The sequence below is a fragment of the Sorex fumeus genome, unplaced genomic scaffold, assembly GCF_029834395.1.
Source record: "Sorex fumeus unplaced genomic scaffold, SorFum_2.1 ptg000007l, whole genome shotgun sequence".
In the NCBI taxonomy this organism is placed as follows: Eukaryota; Metazoa; Chordata; class Mammalia; order Eulipotyphla; family Soricidae; genus Sorex; species Sorex fumeus.
In genome coordinates, this window is record NW_026606064.1 from 61,555,529 (window position 1) to 61,574,155 (window position 18,627).

The 18,627-nt window shown below is 44.5% G+C and overlaps 1 protein-coding gene across 1 annotated transcript in view; it reads right to left on the reverse strand.

Moving 5' to 3' along the window:
* Positions 1-508: 508 nt before the first annotated feature.
* The window catches only part of APBB1IP (amyloid beta precursor protein binding family B member 1 interacting protein), an 88,549-nt gene continuing 70,430 nt past the window's right edge, over positions 509-18,627 (reverse strand). Inside the window, 7 exon segments of the mRNA XM_056107175.1 lie at positions 509-829; positions 831-1,055; positions 4,498-4,601; positions 5,507-5,621; positions 6,452-6,550; positions 12,162-12,272; positions 15,703-15,846. Coding sequence (XP_055963150.1) covers positions 509-829; positions 831-1,055; positions 4,498-4,601; positions 5,507-5,621; positions 6,452-6,550; positions 12,162-12,272; positions 15,703-15,846 — 1,119 coding nt within the window.

Consider the following 18,627-nt stretch of genomic DNA (forward strand, 5'->3'; position numbering starts at 1 on the left):
AGTTGGAAATGATAAATTGAGACAAGAACTGAGTGGTAAAACTATATACATAATAACTTCTCAGTACCTATACTGCAATACTGCAAAACATAATACCCAGAAGGGGGAAGGGGGTGTGTGTGTGTGTGTATGTATGTATGTGTGTATGTGTATGCTCCGGTGCCTGCCATAGGGACAGGCTGTTGGGGGTGGGGGGGCAGGTGGGGGGAAACTGGAGACATAGGTGGTGGGAAATATACACTGGTGAAGGGTTGGGTGTTAGAACGCATCAGCAAAAGCTTTGTCATCTCACGGTGATTCAATTAAAAAAAAAAAAAGATCTCAGGCATCCCATATGGTTCTCCGAGCACCAGCAGGAATAATTCCTCAGTGCCGAGTCAGGCATAACCTCTGAACATCACTGGGTATGACCCCCAAAACCAAACCCTCCCCAAACACTGTAGCCCCAAATAAGGTGCTGGTGTCCGGGAATGGTCACCTGAGGCACCGGGACGGTGGCGGCATTCCCTTAGGGCACGGCGCCTCTTTTCTTCTGCAAAGCCTTCATGAGATCTGACATGAAATCTTGTTCCCCACTCCCGCCACCGCCGCTGGGGAGTCCTGGGTTCTCCTGCCTTTTTGGGGGGACGGGAGGCCTTTTGGCTGCCACGGGGGCCGGCTTTGGCAGCGTTGGGGAGAGAGAGGGCGGCGGTGGGGGCGGCGGGGGCAAGGAACCCGCATCCCCCCCGGACGATGCGGGCGGTGGGGGCGGCACAAAGTCCGGGGGTGGATCGATGAAATCAGGGGGCGGTGGGGGCAGCGGGTCTTCGTCCCCCACGGGCGGGGGGGGGCGGGGGCGGCGGCAGGTCCTCCTCGGGCGGGGCGGGGAAGCCTAGGCCCTTGGTCTTGGGGGCGATCACCGGGCTGCTCCCCGGGGCTTTGTGGGCTGTGCCCGGGCTGCTGCAGGCCTCTGAGGAGCGTCTCACGGGAGGGGGCGGCGGCAGGCTGGCCTTGGGGGGCTGCTGGGCCCTGTGCGCTCCAGGCTGGTGCATCCCGCTGGCGGCTGGCTGCTTGTCCTTCAACAAAGGAAGTACATCCTCATTGCTGACGCATGGCCTGCGACACAGCCACCTCGACCCCGGGGGGGGAAACCCTCAACCCTCAGCCCTCTGACCACCAAGCTGTTTTCCAGGTCATCAGCTCAAGGCACAAATCCCAAAGGAAGGTGGTCTAGCAAAAGCCCCCTAACTTCTAGAGGCCCAGTTTAAGGCCCCATTTGAAAGGCGTGGCCAGGCTGACCCTTCCTGCTATAAGTAAGATAAGCAGCTGTGACTAGAAGGCTCCCGAGGGCCCCCTTTGCTCCATTCTGCTTCACGCTTCCTAGAACTGGCCTTGGCACCCTTGCCTTATCAGTCTGGCACAACAAGACATGCACTCTGTGCTTTGACCACCCAAATTCCTCAACTTGACTATACTACTCCCTGTTGGGGATAGGCTAAAATTGTTTTACTATTTTTAAAAAATGGTTATTTATTTATTTTGCTTTCTGGGTCACACCTGGCGATGCTCAGGGGTTACTCCTCGCTCTGCACTCTGGAATGACTCCTGTTAGTGCTTAGAGGACCATATGGGAGTTCAGGGATCGAACCTGTGGCCATATGTAAGGCAAACTCTCTATCTGCTGTACTATCACTCCGGCCCCTATTTTATAAGTTCTGAGCTGATCCAAATGATTATATGTATTTCTTGTCTTTTTTTTTTAAAGTGATTGGTTTAGAATATTTTGTATACAATTTACTTTCTTCCCCCAAATTGGGTACCTGTCCCCTGCTCCCTCTTAGGTTGAATTACTCTTTTTTTTTTCTTCACTTTTCAGGTCACATCCAGCAATGCTCAGGGGTGACTCCTGGCTCTGAACTCAGGCTCCTGGTGGTGCTCGGGAGACTATATGGGATGTCAGGGATCGGACCCAGGTTGGCAGCATGCAAGGCAAATGCCCTACCCGCTGTACTATTGCTCCAGCCCTGAATTACTCAATTGAAAGTGGAAGTTCCTGCCTGAAGCAGACCAGATACAATGTGACCCCCAAAGAATGCTAGCCAGCTCTCTCTGGAGGCCTTTGCTGTGTCATTGGACCAGTGAACCCTCTGTCAATAAACTGACTTTGCTCTGCTGAACGGGTCTCCCTCCTGGTAAATTCTCTCACCACTCCACAGCTTGAACCCAGGGCCTCCTTCTTTTTGAACCCTTCACAAAAGTCCTTAAGGATTGTTTCCTGAGGGCGACTGGCTGACTGGGTCTGCTTCAGCAGAGGGAAGACTCTCCCTTTCCAAGGAGTTGCTTACATGGAGATTACGGGCGCATGTCCTTAGAATCACCCTCTTCAGGACAGACTCAGATAAACGAGCATTAGGGGGATACGGTTTCCCTAGCTGTGAGGTCTACTCAGTGGTTTGTTTTGTTCTGTTTTGTTTATGAGGTTTTGGGACATACTTAGTGGTGCTCAGGCCTGACTCCTGACTCTGCACTCCCAGGGATCACTCTTGGCAGTACTCAGGGGATGCTAGGATGTGCTGGACATAGAACCCGGGTCAGCTGCAGGCAAAGTGGCAAGCACCCTCCCCATTGTACTAACTCTCCAGTTCAGTGTTTTTGTTTCAAAGCATTACTTCCTATAATCTCTTTTTTGTTGTTGTTGACAGGGGCGGTGTTTGCGGGGGGTGGTGCGAGCAGGGCACTTCCAGTGGTGTGTTGGGGCTGGGGAGGTAACATGTAGTACACAGAATGGAACCTGCCTTTACGTCAGCTTAAGGGCCTCATCTGGAAAAAAAAAAGCCTCTCCGGGATTCCCACTTCTGTCTGGGATGCAAGTCAAACCACCAGAGTCCTAAGCTCTCAGACCCGTGATAGTGTTCTTGGTTCACTGGAGTTGGTGGTTGCTGAACTCTTAGGAACAGGTGTCTGTTGAGATTATTTTGTTCTGTGGCAGAGGGGTGCTCAAGGAGCTTCCCAACCCCCCTTGCCAAAAAGGAAAGCCTTACTCTGATCAGCACAAAGATGGAAGGGGAAAAATAAATTAGAAACCGTTTTCTCTCTGGCATGGGGGAGACTCTTCTGGCCAAGGTCTCACCTGCCAGCTCTCGCTTCTGTGTTTCCTTCCCGGTATGCTAAGAACAAAAGTGGCTTTTCCCAGGTGGCCTTTCTAGGGAGGAGCCAGCTCTAAGCTCTGGCAGGTGTGACAGCTCCAGGCAGGTGGTGGCTGGATCAGAGCCTGCACACCTGGGCGGCAGACTTAGATTTGCCTTTTTCTACCTGTGTGAAAGCTGACTGGCTAATCAGGTGTAAAATGAGCATCACAATCCCTATTATAATCCGTGTTCAGTTTCATGATGAGATCAAATGAGCTACATGGGTTTGGAAAAGTTGTCACGGGGTAGATATGCTTTTGGAAGAAGCCAGAATGCCAGTTTTGGCCAAAGGCTAACATGCTCAGTCGTTCATCTGCCAACAGTGGAAGAAACAATGCAGAATTATATTCATATCATGCAACCTCCTTAGGCATTCAGGCAGCTGAATCAAACACCCCTGTTTTGGTGATAATTACTAGAGCAATTTACATGTCATCAACTTTTCATTCTCATTCTTTGTCTAATAAGCTCTTACCAGCGGAGATTAAAGTTACAGGTTTGTCTTTTTTGACCAAAACGTCTTATGATTAAATTCTCTTTTATTTGGTTTATTAGTTTTTTTAATAAGCTGTGATGACTAACTGGGATGTATTAAAGAATTCAAAATAGGCAGCTTGGGCATAACACAGTTCTGTGTTTCTATTCTGGGATCCTTCCCTGGCTGTCAGCATTTAGACTGTTTCTCTCTAGTTGGCTTTTATAGAAATCATGAAACTAACAGTGATGTTGAAAGGACACTGCATGATGAATTGAAAATACAACATTATAGAGAGAAATAAGGTCTACAGTGATTTTCAAAATATTTAAGAAGTTCAAGAAATCCAGGACTTTAACTATAACTACCACAGGCTTGTCGACAAAATGACATAACAATTTTCTGAAGCTACAGTTATTTAAGGTTCTTTTGAATCCTACATGGGAAATATTCCAAAGGAATCATATAGATAACTGGAATATCATCATTTGGAATTCAGTTACATTTTTAGCTACAATTTTTAAATTTAAATGATGATTAATCTTTGTTAGACAAGGTTATACAGACTGTTATATTAATTTGGCTATTAATAAGAATCTATTATTCTCCATCACCATGAGACTTTATATAGAACAAAACTGGGGAACATAGAAAATACACCTTTTATAGTGTAACCCTTTGAGTAGTCATCTGATTTGATATAATCTTCAGCTTAACTAGCTGCTCTAAGAAAAATCACCCCAGTCAAGATAAATGTCATTAAATAAAAAAATTTTCCATTCTGAATATTAAAAAAATCTAGACTTCCAGATTAGAAGTCTGTTAGAATTTCTGTGCATTCCTCCTCGGTCTTACCTTGGTCGTTTCACTGTGCCTCTGGGCTTCCTGCAGACCCACGCTCAGAGAAGGGGCTGCTTGGGGAATCTGACCATTGGCTTGACTGGGGCCTGCTTTAAGTCCTGACAGGGAGGAAGAGAGACAAGGATGGGTAAGGCATTCACAGCATTTTCTCTCCCTCCCTCTTTCTTTCTCTCTCTCTCTGGGTCACAGCTGGTGGTGCTCAGGATAACTTCTGGTTAAGTTCTCAAGGATCTTTCCTAGGAGCTCTTGTTGGGGGGACACTGAGGTCACAGGAAATGACTTTATCCTTTGTTGTGGGCAGCATTCTGAGATCTAAGGGGTCTAGGACAGGGGTTATTTGTCCTCTGACAAGACACAACTCCTGAGACCTCACACTAACATGGGGATCACCATCTTATCCATCAACACATCGCAAAAATGGTGGTCAAAGCTTTGCTAAAAGTCACTTATGAAGTACATGTAAGGTATCAGTATCTATACAGGTATATGTATATATACCTGCATGATCCGGGGGAGGACTCAGTCAGACATCAGAAGGAACTGTGCCTCGGGAGTCTCCTTTGATAGAATGTATTGGATTTTTTTTTTTGTTTTTTGGGTCACATCCAGCGATGCTCAGGGGTTACTCCTGACTTTGTACTCAGGAACCACTCCTGGCAGTGCTCGGGGGACCATATGGGATGCTGGGAATTGAACCCGGGTCGGCCATGTGCAAGACAAACGCCCTACCTGCTGTGCTATTGCCTCAGCCCAGTGTGTTGGATTTTTTGGTTTGCTTCTGTTTGGGAGGTACATCCAATGGCACACAGAGTTGACTCTTGACTCTGTGCCCAGGGATGGCTTCTGAGGATACTTGCTGGGGGAGGAGGGGACCATATGTGTTGCTGGGGATTGAAGCTGGGTTGGCGGCATGCAAGGCAATCGCTTTGTCTCTTGGATTATCTCAATCCCTGTTTTGGATGAGTTCGAACAGCAGCTCTGTGTCAGACCTGTGTGTTATTACCTGCAGGAGGAGGAGCTGGTGTGGCTCCATTGACAGCGCCCAGGTTTGTGCACCGAGAGGCAAGCCCAGCCTTTGCCACAGCCCGCTGGTAGTTTTCATAGAGGGTCTTTCCATACTATGGAGGCGACACAAAAGAAGAAAGTGAGGCATCCGTTCAAGCCCAACTCTAACAGATGTATTGAGAGGAAGAAGCGCTTCGTGGCTACTCATTGTGTGGCTATACCCTGTGGTGCTTCAAGGACCAGGACCACTGCAGCAGTGCCAAGGGGGGTCTGCAATGCCAGAGATGAAAACCAGGACCTTGCATATGCATGGAGTGTGCTCTGCATTTGAGCCAGTGCCCTGTTCTACTCTTTCTGCGCTCTTATTTGTTTTGGGGCCACACCTGATGGTGCTCAGGGCTTACTCCTGTGTCCATGCTCAGGAATCACTTCTGATAGCACTTTGAGGAACCATATGTGGTGCCGAGAAGACCAGCACATCACCAGCTATTCTAGCTCTTCAGCTCCCTGTCTGTATTTTTTTTAAGTACCAGAAGCATTTAAATTAAAAAAAAATTCACAAATTTATTCCATGCAGTACATATTTTTACAGACCAACAGCCTGTGAATGCTTCAGTACCTAGACCTTGGAGCAGTCCTGAGTCAGATAATTCGGATTCTAAGTGTTTGGATGCATCTACCACTGATCCCAACTCCTGTTTCTTAACTACACACGATACTTGCAGTACTCTCCATCCATAAATGCAGGGAAATGCTCACACGGAAGTAAATCCTGGTTTGGGGGGCTGCAGAGGCCCATGTTCCTATCACTCACTTTTCTCAGGAGACAAAAGAATGAGCTATGTTTCCTGGGGAGGGCTGACCCAGGTACCACTGGTCAGCAGTTTTAGAGTGGCAGGTCAAGAAGCAGGGTGGCTAACTCAGGGAGTTCAAGTGCTCCTACCTTGGCAATTCTGATTCCTGTAACCCATTGGCTTAGTGTTCTTGCATCATCACAGCAGAGATATTTAATATACTGGGACTCCTTCTGAATCTGAGGATGCTACAAAAAAAAAAAGAAAATGAAAAGCTATTTCCAAGGCCACCTACAAACTCACCACTTAAAAGCAGCTTTAAAGGGTGATTGTCATAGTACAGTGGGTAGGGGGTTTGCCTTGCACATGGCTGACTGAGGTTTGATCCCCTGTATCCCGTATTGTTCCCTGAGCACCTCTAGGAGTAATTCTTGAGTGTAGGTAAAGGTAAAGGTAAAGGCCCTCCCGTTGATCGTCGATTTGCTCGAGCGGGCCCAGTAACGTCTCCATTGGAGACTTTGTTGTTACTGTGTCTGGCATATCGAATACTCTCGGTAGCTTGCCGGCTCTCCGAGAGGGGCGGAGGAATCGAACTCGGGTCGGCCGTGTTGGCCGCTTGTAAGGCGAACGCCCTACCCGCTGTGCTATCGCTCCAGCCCTGAGCATCATCTGATGTGACAAATAAACAAAACAAAGCCCCTTTGAAGCAAGTTTTACAGCTCTGAACAATTTACAGAATTTCCTGAGGTAGTGACTGAAATGCCTTGTAACAATTTTGGGAATGGAAGAGAAGGGGTATTTGTTACAAAGAACAAACTTTCGAAAGACTGGAAGAAATTGTGACAGGACATCATCAATGCTTTTCCTGCTACTATCAATTAACGAGTTTTGTTTCTGCCTTTTTCAATGTTTGAAACCCTTTGGAGCTCTCATCCCTCCCCCCATAAGAAAGCAGAGTCATCTTCCATTGATCAGACAAGAGAACTTGTATGATGGTCGGAGGATCGGTGCTTGTGTGACAGCCCAGTCAGTTTTTTTTTCTTTTGGGGACACACCCAGTGAATCACAGAGGTTATTCCTGGCTCATGCACTCAGGAATTACTCCTGGTGGTGCTCGGGGGACCATGTGGAATGTTGGGAATCAAACCCGGGTTGGCTGCGTGCAAGGCAAATGCCCTACCTGCTGTGCTATTGCTCCAGCCCCGACAGCCCAGTCAGTTTTAGGGGGACTTCTGCCCCTGAATATCAGAGCTCTCAGTCTTTGTTAACCCATTCCCTACCCAGACTGGTCATGATGTTGTCTGGGTAAATGAATGGAGACATATTTTTCTCTTTTTAAGATGCAGCAGCTTGGCATTGCTCTGGTGGTTACTCAGGCTTTCCGGGAGCCTGCAGTTAATAGAACAAGGATATGGCTGACACTAAGGGGTCAGGAACAGGCAGTGTGAATATATCACCCCAAATTCCTCCATCTTACTCCTCCGTGTCTGCATAGCAGCGTGTCTGTGACTGTGCTGTTGGGTGTGGGGGATGAGATCTGTCACATGTCTTTCACTGCAGAGGCCCTCCCAGTCTTGTTTACCACACAGCCTGCAGCTTCACAGGCACTGACAGAAACAACTGTGGAAGGAAAGAAACCAAGATTTCCTGTTGCCCCAAGAGTCTTGAGGACACCCAAGGATCTAGACTAAGTTCAAAGATGTACTCCATGGGAATTCTCATGCATCTTTTGGAATGTTGCTGAGCTTCACTGACTGGGAAAATAACACCCAATCATAACCTCGGGGTGAGACTTGTGCAAGTGTGCGCATGAGTGTGTGTGTGGGGGCGTGGAGAGTGGTACCACCTCTGTCTTCTTCCTTTATTTCTCAAAAGAAGATTTCTACCTTGTTTGGATAAGCACAGACTTGCTGGTGGGGTTGAAAGCGAACCACAATTGCCTAAAGACCTGGCAGAACCTTATCTACCTTCAATGGACGGATATGGGCAGAGCTGACCAGCTCTTCTTTTAGACCATTGTTTTATCTCCCCATCTTCCATTGTTCTATCTCCCCATCTTTCACTGCTCTCCCTGGACTCAGTGACTTTTATAGAAATGGCTATTTGCCATTTTTGATCTTAGCAGAGGGCATGGTGCCCTGACACTTCAGTTTGATTGGACTTGTTTGTAGGATAACACTGTTTTCTCCTTCCTCAGGTAGCTTAGGTTTATCAGGTCACACCATACCAGTGCTCCCGAGTCACTCCCATTCTTTTGTTTATAAGTAACTACTTCTCTATGCTCTCTTCCCCAAACAGCTAATCAGCTTATTCCCCTAATCAGATTCTGTTAATTTGTAAGGTCAGATCCTTCTAAGGACACTGAACTTGTAAGTTATATCTTTTGAATAGTTTACCTTAAAGCAATGTCCTTTCTGTATAGACACAGGAAGACAGTTAATATCAAGCTTTGTAATGTGGGAGTTGATTGACTCTGAATAATATTTACTCCTGGGCATCTGCTTTCTTGACTCAGTTGCCCTTAGTTCCTACCATCCCAAAAGCAGGGTCCCAACGAGGGACTGAATGGACCCAGGGCAAGCTGTGAGCTACCCTGGCATCGAAATGGGCCAGGCCAAAGTGCCACGATACTCAACTATAAGTTGAGGGCATGATCATGGACAAATGCTGTCATGATCCAAAAGTAAGTAACGATGAGACTAGGACCATGCTGGGGCTAGGAAGACTAGTCTGGCCCAAAGGACTGCGGAATATATATAGTGAGATGTCCTCAGGAAGAACCAAACTGTAAATTTATGTCCCTTACTGTGCTCATACAGAATGAGATTGCTAGAAATATTAGAAGCACATTTACTACAACTATTTAAGTAGATTACTAGCTGAGGAAAGAATACACCCTTGTTGGGATCCCACCCTTGAGCAGATCTCCTAGTAATCTGGAGTAATCTCTTTAGATGAGATTTTATCCTTTAGTTAGTCTCCTGGAGGAGTCTTACTTCTCTTTGTTGATTTGTTAATGTTTAACCCACCTTTGTGTCACCACCTTACATGATTATTGTATAAACTAAGACTGTAGGCTTGGGCGAGGGAGATCCAGAGTCATAGCGAGAGGGCCCAAGCTTGAGAGAGAGAGAACAGCCATCCTGATCCAGGCCATACACAGTGGCTCAAGAGTACCGAACGTGGGCGGTGAGATAGGGCCGTCTAGAGAGCCCGTGAACACACAACCTTCAGCATGCATAAGATTTTACACTGTTGACCTATGGCTCAGTCTCACAGCTCAGCCAGCAAAACCCAGTGGGGGTACTGTCCTTGCCAGGAAGGATGAGATTAGATGGACTCCAAGTCTTTGAGATGTCAAAGGAGGCACATGTCAAAGAACCCTGGACAGTAGATTTTATTCTTTTAAATATCACCCCAATATCCATTCTTTTGAATGCCCTTAAATCAGTACTTTTTGATTTTACAAATGAGAAATATCCAAACTCCAGACAGATTACTATGAGTTTTACTCCACTAGAACTTTGGGGGTCTCTTGCCGCAGCCTCCAATGTCTGTTTTTCTAATCAGTCCTGGATTCTAGGTTTTAAAGTCACCACAGAAAAAGGAAAGATACTATAAAGAATTTCCCTTTTTTGGTCTTTGGAGATAAGTCTACCTTCATAGTTTTATTTTTAAATAGATTTCCCCCTTGAATTATAGGTCCTCAAAAATCAGCATCAGCAGTGACTCCTGAAGAAAAGTCTATTCCAATTTACTTTGGTCCAAAGAGCCTCTTCAGTCAACGGTTGAAAGTTGAGCTCCTGGATGATGATTTCTACTATGACCAACAGATGGCAGCAAACACTCTGACATGGCGGAGGCACATGTCAAAGAACCCTGGATAGTAGATTTTATTCTTTTAAATATCACCCCAATATCCATTCTTTTGAATGCCCTTAAATCAGAATTCTATATAAACTCTGATAATGTGGCCCAAAACCAAGACAGGGTTTGTCGCATAACTTGAAGGTTATATCAGTGACAAGGAGACTGTGGGGGACTTTTCCCCTAGAGGAATGTGACATTCCATGGATGCCTGCAGCATTCCGTTAAATGACAGAATTTCCAAAGTTCAACTAAAAGTCTTGTCTTTCGGCACCAAAAATACCCCCCTCCATCCGCCGCCCTTATGACAGCTGTTTTGCTCTGACTGAGTCCCTAATAAATATGAGTCCTTAATAATTGCATCCTTAGAAAGCAGGTGCTATTTTCTTTTCTGAGGTGTCTAAAACAACTGTCTGACTACAAATTGTGCTTGCGATGAAATGCCACAAAACTGTCTATACAGAGGATTTCATGAATACAATTTCTTAAGTAAACAGTGTGAAAATGCGACAGTTCCCTTAAACCTACTGGTTCTGGAGCATAAAACGGAGTAGCCACTCTTGACCTTGAGCTCTAATAATGTTGGTGCGGTGCTGAGGCAGATATATGGCACTTGGTTCATTCTCTCTACTATTAGTGTGATACATCTCACTGTGATGCATCTCACCATGATATATCTCTCCCATTTCCTTATATTACAAGCTGGCTAGGTATGGATACTGGAAAGGTTACGAGCTAGATGACCTTGAAGGAAAATTACCAGCCTTGAAATTTGTTTTGAGTTATCAGGGATCAAACTCAAGGCTTCCTGCAAGCATTATCCATATCTCTGGCTCTATGCCCCAGATTTTATGGTTCTAAGATGACACCAGGCTCCTTCCTGGCTCCCTCATTCATGCAGAAATCCTCCAGGCTCTCAGGACATCTCAGAGCAACCATACGCTTGTTCTTCAGTTATGTCTGGGACCTCACCTAGGGATTCGCACTCTAACTCAGTCTTTAGCTGAAAGACTGTTTGCAAGGCAGCTTAAGGCAGGGAGCATGGGGAGAAGGGAAGGGGGGGCGGTCATGGAGCTTGCTAGTGCCACTCCCAGACTCTCCTGCAATTGGTTTGTTTGCGCCTGACTTGAGAAAGAGAAAACTTTTCTCAAGCATGCAACATGGCACACAGAGGTCAGGACAAGGCCGAGTTCAAGAATGGGTTCTATATGCTTGCAACTAAATTTCTTTTTCTTTTCTTTTTTTTTCTCTTTTTTTCTTTTTTGGCTTTTTGGGTCACAACTGGAAATGCTCAGGGTTTAGACAGTAAAAGAAGAGAGTTCAAGAATGACTTCTATATGCTTCCAAGTAAATTTCTTTTTCGTTTCTTTTTTTTTTTTCCTTTTTGGCTTTTTGGGTCACACCTGGTGATGCTCAGGGGTTACTCCTAGCTCTGCATGCAGGAATTACCCTTGGCAGTGCTCAGGGGACCATATAGGATGCTGGGGATTGAACCCGGATCAGCCACATGCAAGGCAAATGCCCTCTCCACTGTACTATTTTGTTCTGCCCACCCCCACCCCTCCCCCCGGCAAGTAAATTTCTTTTTTTTGGGGGGGGGGGTCACACTCGGCGTTGCACAGGTGTTACTCCTGGCTCTGCACTCAGGAATCACTCCTGGCGGTGCTCAGGGAACCATATGGGATGCTGGGAATCGAACCCGGGTCGACTGCGTGCAAGGCAAATGCCCTACCTGCTGTGCTATCGCTCCAGCCCCAAACGCAAGTAAATTTCTAATAAGAGAATATTTACTACTTCTGCAGTCCAAATGACTTGGGTTTAAATTTGTGGCATCCATTTAATTTTTCTGTTTTGATCTAAGTAACTTCTACTTGATTAAATTTAAAGATGATTATCCCTCCCTTCCTCCCCCCGACCCCCGCACACACACCAGGAAAAAAAAAAGAAAAAGAATGACTTCTCCACCTCTATCTTGGGCTTCATATGACATACCTTTAGAACAAAGCAGTGGTCAGTGGGTGCCTTATACTTCATTTTACACTGAATCGCATAGTAAATATTGACATTTTCAAATTGTATGAAACAAGCCAGATCTCGAGATGTCTGAAAGAGAAGGAATAAAATTCAAAATCTTGACAGTTGACAGTTCAAAAATTTTCACAGTTGTTCTTGATGGTGTGGTTATTGATTCCACTTTAATGGGAAAAATATTGAATTTCAGGAAACTTTAAAAAATCATCTGCCAGAACTGCATTTTAAGAGGCAAAAATATACCTGAGGCATAAATGGGAGTCACAGGCCCAGAAATGGAGTGAAAGATCCTTCTGCCTTTTCTATCACAAGGACCCTCGTGCTACCGGATGACCTTGAGACATCAGCTTTGAGGCCATGGAGACAAGACGAATGACCTATGTGTGTCAAAAAATTCAGCTAGTGTTTTTTCCATCCAGGAGAGATGAATTTGATGACAGTAAATGAACACACATTTCATGTACTTCTTCCTGAGGAAAAAAAGCGTCATGCTTCCTCCTCAGAGCTGAAGTGTTGCTATGGAAACAGAAACCTCTCCACCATGGACAATGTTCCCAATGTAGACAGCAACCTCTAATTTACATGTGGGGTCACATTTCAAAGACAAATTTATCCTATGATGCCTTCCATGTGCCCCTCACATTCCCTTAATTCATTACCTGGTTAGTGAGTAAGAATAAATGGGGCAGTGTGTGCAAATGTTATTTTTATATATAATTTTTTTGCATATATTTCTCCTTCTGAGGTATATGTGACTGTATTTCCAGCCTTTTTTTTGGGGGGGGGGTGGTCACACCCGGCAATGCACAGGGGTTAGTCCTGGCTCTGCACTAAGGAATTACTCCTGGAGGTGCTCAGGGGACCATATGGGATGCTGGGAATCGAATGCGGGTCAGCCGCGTGCAAGGCAAATGCTCTACCCGCTGTGCTATCACTCCAGTCCCGGATTTCCAGCTCTTTGATTACAAAAATAACTGTTGCAATTTTTTAAAGTGTATGTACAGAAGCAAATGAAAAATTTCCCTCATAATCCTTTTTTTTCCTAATTCCACTCTTTTCTCCAAAAGAACCATAATGAATAGTTTGGTAGTATTCTTTGAAATGTGTTTTTGGTAAGCATATTGACATATGAATGTATGTATGGACATGTCCACATATTTACCCATATACAAAACAGCTTTAACTGTGAATGGGATTGTTCTCTATGTATTGTTACATGAGCTCATTCTTTTCTAACACTCAATCTAGATATTTCTATGTCACGATACGTGAATGTATATCAGATGCTCATTTTCCACCGTATGGGGTATAATGATTTATTTAACCATCTGACTACTGAGAAAAATAGACTATTTCAATATTTTGCCATTAAAAAAATTTCTTTATGTATGAGAAAACAATTCTCTGGAATAGACTTCCCAAGAGAGAGCTGATGTCTGAAAGGGCATTACTCCCTTGTATTTGCAAACATCTTGTTATACTGTCCCCTAATTTGACTCTGCTAAATGGTGTGCCAGCCCCCTTTGCATGAAAAGACCCATTTTTGTTACTCCCCTGCTGAAATTTAGATTTTAGAATTTGCTAATTTTACCATTCTTATGGATGCAGAGAGTTCACTAATTTTGATTTCCATGATAAGTAATCAGCTTTTTTAGTGGGAGGGTTTGGGTCATGTCAGGTTGAGCTCAGAGTTTACTCCTCACCTGAGGTTCTGGGGATCAAACCAGGTTTAGCTGCATGAAGAAAAAGTGCTTTATTCCCTGTACTATCTTTCTGATTTTAGAAGCAGTCTCTGTACTTTTTTTTATTATTATTTTTGGGTCTCACCCGGCAATGCACAGGGGTTACTCCTGGCTTTGCACTCAGGAATTACTCCTGGTGGTGCTCAGGGAACAATATGGGATGCTGGGAATTGAACCTTGGTCGGCCACGTGCAAGGCAAACATCCTACCCGCTGTGCTATTTCTCTAGCCCCAAGTCTTTGTACTTTAAGCAAAAAGAATCCTATTAAAATTGGGAAGGGGGATTGAATACATAGATAAATTTGGGAAAAAATTAGTCTGTTTTCATCTAGCAACACAGTATATTTATATATTTCGTTCTCTTTCACTTCCTTTATTAAATTTTATATTATGTGCCTATATATTTTGAACACTTCCTGTCATATTTTCTTCCTACTATGCATGGAATCTCCTGTATCTTACTGGTCAGTTGTTCCCTTCCAATATTAAGGGGAGCAGTGAGCAAAAAAGTACCCATGTCAACTCGGATCTGAACACTCATAATTTTAATTACCACATGTGTGGTTTGTGACAGGATAATTTATATGCCTTGTTTACAGGCAAATGCCAAGGTCATAACATTTCTAAAATAAATCTTTTATGTGTCAACTGTTCTGTTCCTAGTGCGGGACTGACAAGATAAACAGAGAGAAAGAGTCATTTCTAAGGTTTCATTTTAACCATTCTAATAATTTCTAAGAGGCCTAGTGATTCTAATCATTTCTAAGAATCATGTCTTAGAGACCACTGCTACCCTGGACCAAGCAACTTCCATGTGATGTCTGCAGAAGTGTGACCAGAATATTCATCATGACCTCAATCTGCAAAGGCACATGATCAAGCTTCTGATAAGAAGCCTGCAATTTCTACAGCTGCCATTTGGTGGTGCTGTGGACTTACAGTGAAAGCCAAACCTTCTAGTTTAACTCCAGATACAGGTAAGTGATAAACAAATGATGGAAAAAATGTACCAACCCTTTAAGAAAGGTCTCAGGGAAGTTTATGGTCAGAGTGAGAGATATTTCAAGGGAGAGTTTTCTATATGCCCGTAGACTGGAGCCAATCACCAGGAAGCAGATAGAAGATGCCCAAGATCCCAGTTAACTTATAGGGAAATGCATATCAGAGAATAATTTAAATGTTTGGAGTGGAAGCGCTAAAATTGTTGTTCTATCAAGACTTCAAATGCCTCTATGATAAGTTTTACTGTAATGATAATAGAATTCGTGGAAGAGTCTTTCAGAAATTAGATTACAACAAATTAATTACTAGAAGAGTATTTTTGATAGATAAAAATTTTCACCTTCGATAAAAACTGATTAAAAAATTTAACAGGCTTTGTGTAATTCTATTAGGAAGTATATATACAAACATCAGAGTAACATAAATTTCACAGAAATGGAGAGCATACTTAAACTGCTACCTGATTTCTTTAGTTTCACTTTTCAAAATTTATTTATTTATTTATTTATTTATCTATTTGGTCACACCCAGAAATTCTCATGGGTTACTCCTGCTCTGCACTAAAGAATTACTCCTGGCGGTGCATGTGTGGGCCATTTAGGATGCCAGGGATAGAACCTGGGCCAGCCACATGCAAGGCAAATGCTCTACCTGCTGTGCTATCACTCCGGACTCTAGTTTCACTTTTAAGAAATAAAATTTCCTAAAATTTCAAACACAAACTTCTTTTGTTGCAGTAAGACAGTATTTTTTCTGACCTTAGTCTTTCCCTTGGGCACATAATAAATTCCAGAAGCCCGCAAAAGAAAATAGCGCCTTTTCCAAGATTTCTTTCCATCTTCTTTCAAATAAAGAGCTCCTTCAAGTTCTGGTACAATGACCGATGTTCCGCAGAAACTTTCCTGAAATTAAGATTCCAATGATACAAAACATATGAGAGAAAAAGTAGACTTTCTAGGCAGAGATTTTCAAATGTCAAAACTTGCATAGAACTATAATTTTTTTTGAAAAAGCAATGCAATAAAATTACATCATTATTCTAGTTTTCTGCTCAAATTGTCAAACTTATTTTGTGTTCCTCAAATAGTTGTATACTCTGTGGAGCAGAGAAATAATCTCTGCTGTGACAGTTTTTCTCGAATTTAGGACTATAAGTGGTCCTTGTCAGTGATATCTTAAGATGGTTTGGAATAAACTAGATTCTGACAATAGAATAGTGGCTCTCAATGTTGAGGCCGTACAGTAACAGGGTTGGGGGACAGTGCTGACCTGTTGGTGCTGGAGGGTGACTGACATTAGGGGTGTCAGTCAACAATACCCCAAAGGTAGTTGTTGAGGTGAAACTACATAGGGCTGTATACCATTATTACTCAATACAAAGATTGTTCAAAAATGTAAATAAACATTAAAAGAAAAAATTGGGGGGCCAAAATAGAAAATATGCTAATATTGATGTCACCCCCAGCCCTGCCCCCGCTTACAACATAACAAGCTCTGTTATTTTCATTCACAAATTTTTCTTTCTTTCACAGTTTTTTTTTTCCAAATAAAAAATTCTTCAAATTTTTCACTGGCTTATAATAGGATGTAAGTTTCATGTCTCAAAATGTGCCTATATCTTGCTGCACTAAATCATTTTAATGCCAGTCACACCGTGATAGTGAACCCCTCTGTATAGTTCTACCCCTCCCTCTCTTCTTTCCCTTTTGGTGACCACCATGTTTTTCTTCAAGTCTAAGAGTTAGCTTTTATTTGTTTATTTATTTATTTATTTATTTATGTAGGAGTACTGCTATTTATTCAGCCACTGATTAGCTGATTGAATTGTGCATGAACTCCACCTTACTTTTTTTCATTTTTTATAATTTTATTTATTGAATCACCGTGAGAGCAGTTACAAAGCTTTTGGTTCTAAGTCTCGGTCATACAATGAAATACCCGTACCTTCACCAGTGACCATTCTCCACCTCCAACAACCCCAGTATACCCCCATCCCACACCCTCCCCCAACCTGTGGGGCAGATGATTTCCAGATTACTCTCTACTTTGATCACATTCAATATTTTGACACCAGACCCACCATTATTATTTGAGATTTTACTCTACCACTCAGATCTGCTGAAAAGGCAACAGTAGACAATTTGTTTTCTATTGCTGGTTATGAATAACATATGATGTCACGTGGCTGCAGTAGTGGCTGCACAATTTTGAAATTCCGAAATTTTAACACTTAAATCTGGAGGGATTTCTGCCAAAACCTGCTGGGTTCCGAGATTTAGTCCTGAGTCTCTGGGATCTTGGCCGTTAAGCAGCTTGATCAGGAGCCAGAAAGACCGTTCCTGGGCGATGACTTGGGGTCTCATTGGGGTGGGGAGGACAGAACTGGCTCTACCCCCATCCCATGAGGCCCAAAATGTCTCGTCACTGCGGGTCCAAACCTGACTGTCCAATGGCCTCTGGAGGATGACGGCCACCGAGCCGCCAGGGGCAAGCAGACGGAGGGACAACACTCTTTTCCCCCTGGGGTGGCCAGGCGACAGTAACCTATTGCATGGTCTGGACGCATTTCTGCCAAAAGCCGCTGGGTTTAAAGATTTGTTTCTTAGTTTCTGGGATCATGGCCATTAAGCAGCTTGATCAGGAACCAGAGAGGCCATTTGTGGGCAATGACTTGGGGTCCCGTTGGGATGGTGAGGACAGGACCGGCTCCACCTCTATCCCATGAGGCCCAACAAGTTTCGTCACTGCGGGCCCAAGCCTGACTGTCCAATGGCCTCTGGAGGATGGGGACCACCGAGCCACCAAGGGGGAGCAGGCGGAGGGACAGCACCCTTTCCCCACTGGGGTGGCCTGGCAATGGTAACCTACTGCGGGGTCTGGATGTATTTCTGCCAAAAGCCACCGGGTTTTAAGATTTGTTTGTGAGTCTCTGGGATCATGGTCGTTAAGCAGCTTGATCAGAAGCCAGAGAGGCCATTTGTGGGCAATGACTTGGGGTCTCATTGGGGTGGGGAGGACAGGACCAGCTCCACCCCCATTCTGTGAGGCCCAAAATGTCTCGTCATTGTGGGCCCAAACCTGACTGTCCAGTGGCCTCTGGAAGATGGTAGCCACCGAGCTGCCAGGGGCAACAGGCCAAGGCACGAAACCTATTCCCACCTAGGTTGGCCCAGCACCGGTAACCTACTGCAGGGACCGGACGCATTTCTGCCAAAAGCCACTGGGTTTCGAGATTTGTTTCTGAGTCTCTGGGATCATGGCCATTAAGCAGTTCAATCAGGAACCAGAGAGGCCATGCCTCCAATTATATAGCTGAGCTGGAGGTGGTTTGTGGGTGTGTTTCCCACATACCTAACTTTTGGCCATTTACTTTCTTGGTAAACTTTGCCCCAAGTTTTTGGGGTCTGGCCAAAGGCACAGCAGCAATTTTGGGGTATCTGGAAGTCTGAAGGTGCCATGAGGCTGCTGATGCACTCGCCTCACAGGTACAGATTGACCTGCTGGCGACACCATATCCCCCTAGGAGTTAGCTTTTAAAACGAGAATGATTCAGGTAGGTGTATAGATCCAGGCCTATGCAGGCCCTGACTTGTATGAGGATTGATGAGAAACAAATGGTGTTAGGAAGCTGTTTGCTGCCCTTGAATGTCTGTGGGTCTCCATTCACTGCCACGTGAGCTGGG